Source organism: Propithecus coquereli, unplaced genomic scaffold (assembly GCF_000956105.1).
Source record: "Propithecus coquereli isolate 6110/MARCELLA unplaced genomic scaffold, Pcoq_1.0 Scaffold433, whole genome shotgun sequence".
Taxonomy (NCBI): Eukaryota; Metazoa; Chordata; class Mammalia; order Primates; family Indriidae; genus Propithecus; species Propithecus coquereli.
This window is the reverse complement of record NW_012150097.1, coordinates 45,077-59,496: the sequence shown is the minus strand read 5'-3', so window position 1 is coordinate 59,496 and position 14,420 is coordinate 45,077. Positions and strand designations below refer to the sequence as shown.

Sequence of the window (14,420 nt, the reverse complement as noted above, 5' to 3'; positions counted from 1 at the left end):
GTATCTCAACAGATGATGTGTAAAAGGGTGAGTTCCATATAACTTCATTTCAAATGCAAATCCTTGCAAACATCTCAAGGAACTAACAGGAGTATCTATTGCTCTATCTATAAAATATAAGTATCTTTTACTGCTTTATTTGCTTCTCATTCCAGATGATGATGATGATGACAATAAGGATAACAAAATGGTTAATCTATGCTGATGGCTTATTCTCTGCTAGAGTCTGTGCTAAGTGTCACAAAATTAGACTGTACATACTGTTATAATCCCATTTTTACAGAAAAAGAAGCTGAGCCTAGTGGTTAATTGACTTGTTCAAAGTCACAAAGCTGGTTAGTGGCAGTTAGGATTTCAACTTTGGTCTCCTGACTCCAGATCCACTCTCCTAACCACTATTCCATAATTCCTTCAAGACGGTACTTCCTAGAACATAAAATTGAAATATCGCCACTGTTTGTAAGTGTCATTTTCAAAAGTATGACAAATTTTATTTTTTACAAATGACACATTAGTGATTGAAACGAAGTAAGCGGCCTTAGCCTATCACAAACATTCCTTCATCTGTAAAGGACTTCCTAATTTTTTTTCATCCAGATTTACCCTTTCCCTAATTTATCCTACCTCTTTGTTTGTGTGTGACTCAAGGCAATTAATCACATTCTGACTTTTTTGAGAAATAAGACATCGATGCAAGTAACTCTCATGCAAGACAAAATGATGACTGTTTGGGCAGAAATCGAATGTTTTGCAGCACATGAAGTCCTTTACATTGTCAATATTCAGCAAATACATGTAGAAATTACACCCAGAGAAGCGTTCAGTTCATTGACTGCATACTAGAGCGAGTGCCACTCTCTGCCCAGGATCATAGAATCGGAGTGCCGAGAGAAACTATAAAGATGAAAAAGATGAACACTTTTAATTTAAATTAGGTAACAGGACAGAGAAATTAACCTGTCCAGGCTCACACAGCTGGTGTTTCCCCGCCACACGGCCCAGCTCTTCCAGTTAATCTCGTATGTGAGTTACCAGTTAATCTCACATGTGAGTTACCAGTTAATCTCGTATGTGAGTTACCAGTTAATCTCGTATGTGAGTTACCAGTTAATCTCGTATGTGAGTTACGCGGCTAATGCCACTCATACTGCCTTTGCAGGTAAGTTTTCTTCCTTTTGTAAAAATAAAGGCTGTCAGGTGAGAAGGTGGAAGCAAGAACCTCACATTTCTTTCAGTGGCCCAAGAGGGGCAGGAAAGGACAGAAAGTTCGTTTGAAAAACCTACGCTGGCAGACACGGTTGTCGTCGAGGTAGTGCCCAGGGAAGCAGCTGCTGCTGCAGGTGCCGATGTGGGACAGAACGAGGCTGGCGTCGCACGAGGAGCAGGAGAAAGGTCCTCTTCCTCGGCAGGTTCTGCAGGAGGAGTGGCACCCTGCGGAGGGACAAGAGACAGAGAAACACTGATGCCGGATTCCTGTCTAGAGCGTCACCCCGAGTGCTGGTAACAGAAGCCCAGCAGTGCGAGCGCGTCTGGCTGCCGGTCTGGTTTGCGTGCTGTGCTGAGCTTGCTTTCCGCCCCCCTCGGGAAGTTCAGCCTCAGCGACCGCCCTAAGGAGAACCTCGCGAGGCAGCCGCAGTGCTTGAGTCCAGCACTTACTTTTACAAGCGCCCCTCTCTGCGTAGTATCCTGAAGGGCAGGCGGGGACGCAGTGGTCCCCGAGCAGCAGGTGGCGGGCATCCTGGCACTGCAGGCAGACGCTGCCGGCGTCGTGGAGATTGGCGGCACAGCGCCGGCACAGAGGATGGCAGTCTGCAGGGAGCAGGAGAGCAGAGAGAAGGCACGCATGCTCATGAGCACAAAGTCTGATCACCTCACCAGAGGGCAGAAAGGATTTCAATCACCGACGCGGCAGCACAGACAGCCGCGAGTAGCCTAAAGGCAGCACGTACATGTCAGCAAAGCACGAGCTTGGGACCTGCACAAACTGTGTTTGAGGTTTTCAGCAAGTGGCCAGGCCCAGCACGGTGATCAAGGTTTCCATCCCTTTCCGACTGAACGACCTTCAAGTACTAAAGCACCGTGTGGGAGACAGTTGCCCAAGGCACAGGGAGAAACAGACCGACAGAAACAGGACGATCAGTAGGATCAACTTCTCCCCAGAGCTCCGAGAACCCGAGTGCAGCAGGCCCCCGACTCCGAGGGGTCCCCGAGTCCTCCCTCCGCAAGGCTCCTTCTCACAAACGTGGCCTGCCGTAGTCAGTGCACCAGTCTCAGCCTTTGGGACGGAGGGACTGGGGTTAGGAAATAATTGGACTGAGTTGCCGGAAAATTTTCGCCTTCAACTAGAGATAAAGTCACGAAGAAGGGTTGTGAGTTGAAACGGCATTGTTACGACCTGACACACAGCTCGTAGCGGCTCTGTTGTACCAGTTGGGATTAAAGCTATAAAACGAATTATCTGCACAGCCGGCATCGTGTCTTGTTCTCACTCACGTAACAGTCACCCTTTAATAAAGAACTCGATTGGGTTCAGCTTTAGAAGGTGACAACTCCCTCAGTCCTGCTTTCGGGTGGAATCACCCTTCGAGTCTCACTTACCATCCTGCATTCCGAAGGCAAGAGAAAAATCCACAAATCCTGAATTACCCACCAAAATGAAAAAGGAGTAAAGATCTAGGAAAGGAGAGGAAAGAGCTCTGATCATAGGGCCTTTCCGTCTTCCCCTGTAGGGTTCGAAGCGCTTGTTAGCACCTGCTAACGACCACGCAGGGCCCGGAAATGTCGTTTCATTTGAAGGCTTGTAGATAGAGATTGTAGTTTCTAGCAATACTTTCACTAAAAAATCCATGTTGGTAAAACTGATTGCCTGCCCTTGAAGTCTGTTAAAACAGGTCTTTCCCTCTATACTCTTGGTGATACTTTCTTAATTCCCGATCATCTGGCTGTGTTCCTTGTTCAGGAAGCAGATCTCACTCCCATACCCAGCGCCCACTCAGCCGCGCGAGAACCCTTTCTGGGATCTTTATAGCTTTGCCAGAAGTTAAGCAGAAAGAATCCTCCTCAAAAATGTGGATTTTTCGAGAAGCAGCACACGAACTAACAGCACCTGACCTTCCTCTTAACTTCAGGAGTTTCAAATTACAAGCAGCCTTTTGCCAATGTTAGGAACAATTCATGATATCCTAGGAGCCCAATTAATCCTCACTACAGCCCTTCAGTAAATTACAAAGGAAGTGATGCCCGTATGGAGGGAAATAGGATGAGGAGGTTATTTCCCTCTGATTTGGTGCATGGTGTCCACACAATGCCAAGCATTTTGTTCTTTTTTCTGTGCCTTCGCCCTAGTGCCAGGAGCACAACTCTGGGTGTGCAAAGGGAAACTCAAAAAGCTTTGAGAGTTGCAAGAGCACATGAGGATGAGAGTGTTTTATGACCACCTAACAATCGGTAAATGTGAGGGTTGGAAACCTAGAAAACAAAGCTCCATTATTTGAAAATCCATGGCCTCTTCCTCTCTAAAGCAAATGCTTGCAGAGCTTTCTGAACCCAGGCAGGCATCAACAGGACCCGCAGGTGTTCGTGGTCTGAGGACTAGTTGTGTCTAACAGGAGTTTCCCTAGCGTGCAATTAGAGAAATGCGAAAGTATAATCGCCAAGGGGAGGCTTTGAAGAGAAGGTAAGCAGATCGTTGCGGTATTTTGAGGGTACAATAAATAAACATTTGCGGATTTGTGTGATCTCAGGGATCTGTTCAAACGAGGAGTGTGACGTCTGTTCGTCACTCTAAGGGAAGCCAGGGCAGGTCACGCCGTTCCCTCCCACCACCCAGCAGGTGCTTTTCGCGCCCTACCTTTCTCAACTGCCCACTCCGCCCTGCCCGTCCACTCCTGCCCTCCCAGGTGATCTCATCTACGCCGTCAAGCTTGAGCACTTGGATCCATTCCTTTCAATCTCAAAACATCTATCCAGTCCCATTTTTATTTCGTTTTCTCCCATCTCGCAGGATGGACTGGCTAATCCCTCCACCCGCACTCTTGATCCAATTCTCAACATCGTTCCACCTCTTATCCTCCATTTCTCTTCACCCTCTCCTGACCTCAGCTTCTAAACATGCTCCACACTAACTACCGCCCCAAAGCTTTTCTCTACAATCCCCCATCTCTTGCCTTCCCTTCACATTCCAACTTCCTTGCCCTCCAACTCCTCACCGCATACTCCGCCTTCAACACAACTCTACTGTGGTTTTGCTCCCGAAAAGGTCTCCGATGGGCTCTTGACCACCTCTACCGACTGCCTCTCGTTCTTTACCCGACCTGAAATCTCCGCAACACAAGGCGCTGTTGACCAGCCCTCCTCCTGGAAACCCTCTCTCCCTCCTCTGTCAGGTTTTAGTCTAACACTCCTCTTGGTTGGGTTCTCTTTCTCTGCCTCCGAGTGATAAATGTAGGGAATCTTCACAACTCTCAATTTCTTCTGTCCTCCTAATCAAGTCTCTGGAGGCCTCAAACCAGACATGGCTGTTGGACCAGATGTGGGAACACAGACACAAGCCGACGGAAAAGGCTCAAGAGTTGCAGAGTCTGGCTGGGCGTGGTGGCTCACGCCTGTAATCCTAGCTCTCTGGGAGGCCGAGGCCGGCGGATTGTTTGAGCTCAGGAGTTCGAGACCAGCCTGAGCAAGAGCGAGACCCCATCGCTACTAAAAATAGAAAGAAATTAATTGGACAACTAAAAATACATAGAAAAAAAAATTAGCCGGGCATGGTGGCACATGCCTGTAGTCCCAGCTACGCGGGAGGCTGAGGCAGGAGGATCGCTTGAGCCCAGGAGTTTGAGGTTGCTGTGAGCTAGGCTGACGCCACGGCACTCTAGCCCAGGCAACACAGTGAGACTCTGTCTCAAAAAAAAAAGAGTTGCAGAGTCTGAAATCACTCAGGGCCTCTGCATCCTTCCATGGAGACATGTTAAGCTACAGAAGGCATCGATCAGATGTATCACATTGTAGGACGGAGTGAGTGCCCAGAGGTGATGGGGAAACCAGTTGCTGACACCTAAAAATATGAAACGATCAACTTCAGATTGCCCAAAGCATCCCATTAATCCGAGTCAGTTCACAGTTCTGCCTTACACAGGAGTGTAAACTACTTGAGTTTGGAAAGGTGGACTCTAACCCTTTTTGTTTACTACCTGTATTCATTCTATGCTTTAAGGAGTCATGCTGAACACCAACCTTACGAACAGATGCACTTCACAGCAGCCATCTGAGTGGGTCCCCTGTTCCCTTGTTCACGCAAACCTCCCTTCCCCAGCCTGTCATAGACAAGCCCCCAGCAGAAGACCACTTAAATAAATATGCTCTGAAGGTCGGTTGACTGATTTTTATTAAACCATGCTGAAAAGAATAAATTCCTAAAATCTGGGAAACACTTTTTACCTTCAGAGGCTTGAAGTCAAAATCGCTTTGTAGGAGAGAGTTCCTTGGGAGACCTCAAAATGATTAACGAGGTGCAGGGAAAGAAACCAGAAATCAGAGCAACAAGGGCCTGCGGATTAATACCCGTGTTCCGACTGCGGCCAGAGATGGAGTGTTCCCCCGGGCGGCCAGAGGAGCTCGAGCACGACGGGCTACGAGCAGCCATCCCGCCAGGTACCACCTGCGAGCAGGCTCCAGGCACAAGCCTGGGGCTGCCGGGATCTACACAGATAAGGGGCCCCGGCAGGCTCGAACAGGGATCTTGAGGTTTTGTTTTTCTGACTACAAAGTATGCCATAGAAGAAAATATAAAAAATATTTTTACAAAGTATAAATGAAAAAATGACCTTAAAAATACCTTTCGGAGTCAAAACAAACATCGATATTTTTTCTTTTAGTTATTTTCCTATGCAATTTTGCATATATATATTTTTACACAGAAGAGATTATATTAAATGTGGGTATATAGTACTTTTTTTACTCAATATCATCAGCATTTCCACATGTCCTTAGGGACTCTTTGTAAACATCATTATTAGTGGCTACGTAGTATTCCGGCATGGAGTAAACACACACAAAAAGCCATTTTTTTATGATTTGAACACTTAAATTCCAATTTGTCTCCACTTTTATAATTAAGGCTATGATAAAATCTTTGTGCATAAATCTTTGTCTGTATTACAGATTGTTTCCTAAAGGGCAATGTCAGAGGAGAATAATTCCTATTTTTATTATTACATAGCTTACAACTGTTGAGCCCTGAATATACATTAGGCACAGTACTTGTTATTATAAATGCATAATCCCATTTGAAGAGATGAGGTAGGTAATGTTATTGTCCCCATTTTATAGATGAGGAAACTGAGACCCTGGGGGGTGAAGTCATTTGCTCACACACGTCACATCCAGACTGACGCAGGCCCTCCTCCATCAGCACGGCCCTACACGCTCCACCTCCCACGGCAGCCTGGAAAAGCCACTGACGCTGGATAAGAAGAAAACAGAGAGATCGTTCCCTTTGCCCTGCCTCCCCATCCCACGGAACAGTCAGCTGGAGGTCGCTCAGTGGAATAACCACGAATGCAATAGTAGAGTGGACCTGGGCTATGCATCTTGCCTTACAGAGGGCTGTGTCTGAATCGTGTCCCGTGTCCCAGGGGAACAGAGATGGCAGCACAGCAGGCTGAGCACCAAGAGTGCACATGGTGGGCACTGAGGTGCAAGCTGGCCCGAGACTGTTGCACATGTTCCGTACAGTGCTACGGGAACAGTGTAGGTGCCATGAATGGGCTTCCAGCTCAGTCCCGGGGCAGGGAAGACCTCCAGGAGGCTGAGACAAGAACATGGAGTGGGAGTTAGCTGCACGATGAGCTGGACAGGCGAGAGGGTTTGCAAAGGGTTCCAAGAAGAGGGGAAACTGAGGCAAAAACTCGGCAGTGAACAGAACAGGATGCCTTCAGGGAACTGAGAAAAGTTCACTACGGCCGGATCTTAAAGAACACACAGAAGAGCTGCTCAGGACCTGGCTGGGCCACTTCTGGAAGACATCGTAAGTCAGGAAAAGGAGTCTGGATTTTGTCGTAAAGGCAATTGGAAATCGGTGTGTGTGTGTGTGTGTGAGTGTGTGTGTGAGCCTTTTGTCAGTTTATCTAGTGAGGTCTCTGCTTTTATTACAGATTTAAATGAGAAAGTTTTGTATGAAAGGTTAACTCATGATGGGAAGACATGAGAACCACAGCGGAAAACCAACGATCCAAGACAACTCTGACACCCAGCGGCTCTCAGCATGAAACCTGTGATGCGGGAGGAGCCGGGGCCTGCTGTTCTCCCCCCTCCCTTCCACTGCATCTGCCAAAACCCCTTCTCTGCCAACAACATCCCACCACCGCCTTGTTCTTCTCAAGGGGCTTGTGTTGGATGAGGCACATTCAGAACATCATAATCCAAGTACATGAAACCTGTTGTGATCGGGGATGGAGATTTCGGGGTGTCCTTTGAGAAGAAAGAAAAAACAGACTTGTGGTTTGTCTTCAAGGTGTGACTGGGAAAGATCTTTTTACAAACTGTCAGTTCTCAAAACTGCTTTAAAAAGAAAAACAAAGTAGAATTTGCCAAATCAGTACTACCTAACAGGTATCCCCGAGGTAGTTGTTGAATGAAAGAAAAAAATTATTGAAGCAAGAACACTAGGAACTTGTGGAAAATTTGGAGGCCCATGAAAAAGGCTGACATAGGTTGTACCACCTGGTTTTGAAAACCCACTTCCGGCCAAGAGGAAAGGGTGCGACCTGGCCACGTGTGACAATTTGCAACCTCCTCAGTTACGATCGGAGATAATGAAGAGGGAAATATCCCCACGTCCGGCCAGATTTATTAACTATACAACCCAAACATAATTAAGAGGTGGTGTGAGCCCCGTCTCCAGGCACCGTGGGAGGAGGTTGTGTCCCAGTGAACTGCCTCAGACCGGTCACTGTACACACGGTAAATCCCTGGGCACATTTGCTAAGAACTAAGCGGATTTGGAGGCCGAGTTCTTGGCGGGTGGTAACATCTGCCGAACCCCGATTCAGATCCTTGCAGGACCCACGCTGCAGGAGCACGGCCATCATTAAAACGTCAGTGTCCTCAGAGAGGCCAGCAAGCCCCAGAGTGGATTCCCCTGTAAGACCTCTCGCTCTGCCTTCCACGCCTGTGTCTGCCCACGGATGACATTTGGAACAATTTCACAGGACACAGCAGAGGAAGTTTATACTGTCGCTGCTTCATTTGCGCCAGGACTGCCGATACGGAAATAGAGGGGATGAATTTCCAACCCACCAATCTAGCAGCCTCTGCGAGGATTAACATCCCACCCTAAAAGCCCCATCTGTGCGGTGAGGCATCTGCCTCTGACATTCCTGCCTGCAATCAAAAAGAAGAGGCTGACCTCAGCTGTGTTTCGGTGGTGAGTGTGCACGCACCGACTGCTTAAAAACAGCGCCACCCTGGAGGCTGCCTCCCAGATGTCTCCCACGGCTGCTCCGTAAGTAAATTCTTAGTTGTCACTGGTGCAATTACAGTGAAGAGTCTTTAAATATAAGACTCATCAAAGGCGACAAGGAAAGAAGACAGACCCAGGATGCATTTCTGTGCAGTCTGTTTCCGATCACTGGCATACAATGAGCATGTAGGGAGGGGCAGATGGAATTCCAGTTGTTTGCATGTATGTGCCTCCTCGCTAATAACTGCAGCGAATTAACACTTTAAATAGGCAAATTAATGCACACATTACGAGGTAGCCTGAAATGGAGTGTTAGCTCTAGCTGGAATAAATACGTTTCTTGTTTTTAAGCAAGCAGAAGATTCCATTTGTTTTCTAAATATGCACAGCATGCAGACGTGCCAGAAATCTAAACAGATAAAAAATTAATATTTCGACTCAGCAGCTGCAACATCCTCTAATATGTCACCCCGCAGCTGCAGGAAATTGCACGTGGTCATCACTGCGTGATGCTTCCTTCACATCACAAAGGCTCTGTTTCAGGGATCCGTGGGGATCACCCGCAATCACGACGGATGGACGTGCACGGCAGTGAAATGACTTATTTCATGTCTTTGGAACAAAGTCAAAAAAGCTTGGAGATATTAAAGTAAATGTGTAATGTCGAAGCGGCGGCTTTGGATGCTGGTTTTATGGAGCAGCAACTGCTTAGCTGATAAATAACGACCTATAAAGACAAATTCAGACACACGGTGGTATTTTTAATAATGTCCTGTCAGTCGATTAGGTTTTAACGCAGCCCCATTAAGTGCATTCGGAAGCGGTTAAAGTGATCGGCACTTGTAGCTGTTCTTCATCAGGTAAAAAAGAAATGATTTCACGCCAACACTCAGGCCCTTTGAAGGCTGTAGAATATGAATTCTGATTCCACTTTTTAAGTTGATGGGTTTCTACTTGTGAGGTACGTAGAGCAGGAATTCAGAAAATAACACGGGGATGGCAGAAAAGAAAGCAGCATCCTCTCTCTTTCCCTTTTGATCATTACTCTGGGCTCAGCCCACCCGTAAGCTCTTGGAAACCATGTGTTCTTTTTGATAGAGGCTCTGAATTAGTACAATAATATAAAACAAATACAACAAAATGAAACCAACCAAACAAGCAACGAAACTTATTTTTCAGTGTCCATGTCTATTGTTTTACCCTTAAAAAACCAACCAAATAAAAAACCACTATGACAGAATGACCTTAACATCATACGACAGTGATTTCTACCCTGTGCCGACGGCTACCATGTGTCGGGAAGGCTGCAGTCGGAGCCAAGGAAACAGACGACTTGCAGGAGGGAGGACAGGGTGGGGGCAGGGGGGGGAGTGGCAACGTCAAACATAGAGTAAAACTCTCAGTTTTAGTACCAGCTCACACTTCCCACAAGGTGACATGAGCTCCGCTGTTACCCATATATCTTGATGCCTTGTATCCAATTTATGTTGTACTCAGTTTAGCCCCAAAATAGAAAGGAGTTCGCTTCCATGAACATTTACGGCAATCCAGCTGGGTGTAAGGCACTGTGGAAGGTACCACGGGACACAGAGTTTTGAGTCAGACACAGAACCTTCCCCTGAGATGCTCATGAAGCAATGACAAGAAAGCCACATCCAAAATGCAACGGGTGTCAAAGGAGGACCAGAGAATATTTCATCCCAAGGGAGTAGGGAAACTTGAACTTGAATGCTTATTTGATGTTTGCAAATGCTGGTGGCTGAGGACATCCACGCTAGGAGGGAACGACACGCAACAGTTCACGGGCACACGGGAGCTGTGCAGAGTGGAGTGGGGGAGAGAACCAGCATTGCTAGAGCCTCTGGCACCCGCTCAGGGACCCAGGGAGACAAAGAGCCCTGAAAACCAGGGAGAAGGATTTGCAGTCAGTGCAATGAGCGATGGGAGCCAACAACGAGTTCTGAGCATCAGAGAGTGCTTGCAAACCAGAGCTGATCTTCCAGAAGAGTTATCCTCCTCTTGGGAAAGAATGGGAGACCTTTCATGGGGAAGAGCCTTTCATGGAAAAAATGGGACTATCAACTGAGAAAGACGAATTTGGGGTTTCACAGTGGAAGCAGAGAAAAGGGAGCACATCCAAGAGCCAACTGCACAGGTAGAACCTGCGAGATAGCGCCGTGAGCTAAACATGGAAGAGTCCTTGCAAAGCAGGTGTGACTCAATGGTTTTGAATTGCACTGATTGAAAAGTCAGCAGTGGGTGGGCAAAAAAGTTAGGAGAAGGAAGAAGAAGATCTATAGGGGTGGGGGTGATGAAGATGGAGGGCTTTCTTGGCAGTGTCCCTGTGGGTCAGCTGTCTGGCAGGTAGAGGGGAATGAGGGCCTGGCGGTGACCATCATGCACACTTGGGACAGACTCTAAGGAGACAACAGAAATGATCAAGGAAGAAAGACACCAAGGTCCTAGAGGAAAGACAGTGAGGGAGGAAGAAGAGCAGAAAAATAGGGAAGGAGGAAGGTGAAACGTGTGACCAGCTTGTGAGGGTGACGGCAGACGGGCTCGGAGGCACAGGTGGAGGTGCCGTCCACCTGCGAGGGAAGTGGGCGGGGGGAGGGAGCTCCTTTCTCAAAGGAAAGTGGAAGATACAGAGACATTTGAGGAGAAAAGGTGAGGTTTGTTTGTTCTGTCCGATAATGTCAATCTGCTAAACTAAAAAGAAAGCAGAGCTGTAGACTGAGAGTGTAGAGAACGCAGCGGACGGCCGAGTGGTCAACCACAAAGTATCAGAAAGGGGAACGAAAGGATGCCAAGAAGCAAAGAAGGTCCCATGGACACCAGATCAGGGGATGAAGGCTGGTGACACAGTGCTCACTCGTGTACTCTCTGAAGTGCCAGATGGATTCACAGGCCAGCTCTGGTGCTTCGTAGCTGTGAAACTCTGGGGAAGTGGGTCAACATCTCTAACCTCATGTCTAATCTTATTTTAGCCTGAAAAATGAAGATGGTACTAATCACAGGACCAACGTCCTGGGGTTGCAGCTGGGATTAAATGAGATGATATATGTGATGAGCTGGCACATATTAAGTCCTCAAGAAACATTAGTTATTATTCTTTGTCTGTAGTGGGCACAGTCAGAACTGACGTTGATACTGATGTTCATGTCTGCAACTACGTCACTGTCTTTGCCTGTTACAGAGATTTATACGTGTGTGAGAAAAGTAGGTGAGTATAGTCTTAGCAGTTGTACTATCTTTAGTACTAAAGAGGATAACCTGGGTGTAAATTCAGCTGTGTTCTTTTAACGTAGACCCACAAAAACTTTCTCTGCAATTCAGGTCCCGACCCGACCCGCGGTCGTTACAAAGGCAACAGCAATCCTGACGGCACCGGGAGCCTTCCTGAGTTGAAAGCTTACGAATAAGTCTCTCTGTCCTTACTAAAGCTACGTAAGGTATTGTTCAGTAAAAGTCACACAAAAGAGAAAATACAAGTTCTTTTTTTAATTTAGGAAGGACTCAATGTAAGCATAGTTCATGTTCTTTTGTACTCAAAGGAAAAGCTCAAAACAAAAATGCCTTGAACTATTCAATCATCCCTCTGCAGACAGTGTGATCTCTTAAATAAAACACAATGCGGGAGAACAAGGAAGAGACAATCACTGAAAGTTCTGCAGAGAGAGTGCATGTGCAATTCATAGTTCAAGCAATAAGAGATAGGGTGACAAGATGAGAAATAAGAAAAGAAAGTGCATTATAAAAAAAAGATAAGGAAAATAAAGCAGCAAGTGTTAAGGAAAAAAAAGAAGACACAAGAAAATTGAAAAAATACAGAGATAGAAGAACAGGACCAGATGGAAAAAAGAGGAAGGTGAAAAAGAAGAGGTAAGACCCAAAATATGGCTCACACCGAGATCGTCAAAATCATTAGCATCTGATGCATTAGAAGGGGATGAGACTGACATCGGGAGACCCGATTCCAGCCCTTCATTCCACCCAGCAGTTCCCGAGCACCACCCACGTGCCAGTTTGGCCCTGCACTGAGCTCTGAATTCTCCAGTACACAAAATGGGAATTTTCTGGTATTCCCAATTCTGCAGGAAGGTGTCTTGGGAATGATCAAATGAGAAACGAGAAAATATTTTGAAAAGTATAAAACTCCACAAATACACCATATTGCTATTAATAATAACATGAAAAACAAATCTAGTCTCAGCTGTAGCCCTGGAAGTCACATTCCACCGACATGGACCAAGCAGTAAGTCTACCCCTGCTTTCTATGGCCACGTCCACGAGAAATGACCAACCCAGTCAAGCTGCACAAACACAATGGAATGCTGCTTAGCCATTAAAAATGACAATTATGTGGATTCTTCCAATATTTGTCAACCTATGGAAATATGTAAATTAAAGTGATATTTTAGAGAACAAAGAAATATGTAGCTACTAACTACAACTATGTATGTATATATTGAAAAAAACTAAAGTAAATGTGGAGTGATATGAACTATTAAAATTGAGTATGCATTAATGTTTTTTCTTTCAAGTTTATTCATTTACTGTGGCTCCAATGCAACAGGAGCAAACGTGCACAGGGCAGTCTAAATCAGCTTCGCCGGCACTTAAAACAGACCAGCAAGTTCTTGCAACTTTTCCCAACGGTGCCTCTCCAAGCCACTGTCTGTCATCCCAGTCCCCGCCAGTCTGCCTATTAATCCGCCAAATCAAAAAAATCGTCCTTGAGCCCCGATCTTGTGTGCTCAATCGTACTCTGTACTCGGCACTGTGGAGTCCAAAATGGCTACGTGGGTGGATTCTGGAATCTCTCTCTCCAGGTTCAAATCTTGGCTCTGTTGTTCCTGACCTTTGTCATCTTGACCGGTTACTTAACCTCTCTGGGTTTCAGTTTGTTCACATGTAAAAATACGGGTAGATTTGGCGCCCACCCTGGAGACCACCGTGAGTGTTGATGGCAAATGCATTCAAAGCAATGGGCACAGCACCTTTCCACGACGAGCCCTCAGAACTGACACCTGCCATTAGATGCCCCCCAAAAGGTCACTCACAGAGGACGCCAGAGTCAAGTGCCAGGTGGATGGCAGGTCATCAGCACACCGGAATCACGGTGTGGGAGACGCCTCGAGGAAGCAGGTCCTGGCAGGGAAGGGATCTGAGCCAGGCCTGACGGACGGGTCACAACGAGGCAGTCGCTGCTGCCTGTCAGAGTCTGTGCTCTTCCCTTCCGTCCCGTTTATAACCCAGGAGCCACCACGGCAAGACGCAGGGCAGCGCCAGCCCGGCTCCCCGCGTGCAGCAGCTGCTGTAAAACACAGCTGGCTCTCGCCTCTCTGGCTTCATGTCACCTTGTCTGGCCACCACCCTGGCTCGTGCGGGCTCCTTCCCAGGTTTTAATTACGTTCCAGTTGAAGCACTGCTGTTAGGTTTTCTCCCCATTACTCAGTGCCACCATTGTATCCACTTATTCCAAAATAAAGACCTGTTGCTCTATTAATCTGTGCATTTCTACTTTTTCACCACATTTTTTAGGGCCCTCCTTCCAGAAATGGGGACAACAGATGGGGACAATCACGGAAGGCACTCAGAAGTGTTTATGATTTGGAAGAAAAGCATCGACGGTGGTGCACTCCAGCAGGCAAAGGGTGGCAAATGTGCACCTCCCTGGGTGACCCCCCTGCCTGCCTGCAGAAAAAGGAAGGAAGGAGGGAGGAAGGGGAGACAGGAGCGCGGTACGCAATCTGCGTACAGGTACATGACATCACGTTGCCATTAGGATTAGGGAGTGCCAACAAATTGCTTAAATATTAACATCAGTTACTTCAGGGCTTCCCGGAGATTGCTCTGCACAGCACTGGTTAGTTCTGTGAGAGACTGTAGCAAAGGCATCTGCAAGTCAATGCATGGAAAATGATGACCAGCCTTCTTCATCTTAGAGATTCATGACGCACGT

The 14,420-nt window shown here is 46.9% G+C and overlaps 1 protein-coding gene across 1 annotated transcript in view; it reads right to left on the bottom strand.

Moving 5' to 3' along the window:
* Positions 1 to 14,420, bottom strand: part of FRAS1 (Fraser extracellular matrix complex subunit 1) — a 208,114-nt gene that overhangs the window by 148,995 nt on the left and 44,699 nt on the right. Inside the window, 2 exon segments of the mRNA XM_012653893.1 lie at positions 1,285 to 1,431; positions 1,657 to 1,809. Coding sequence (XP_012509347.1) covers positions 1,285 to 1,431; positions 1,657 to 1,809 — 300 coding nt within the window.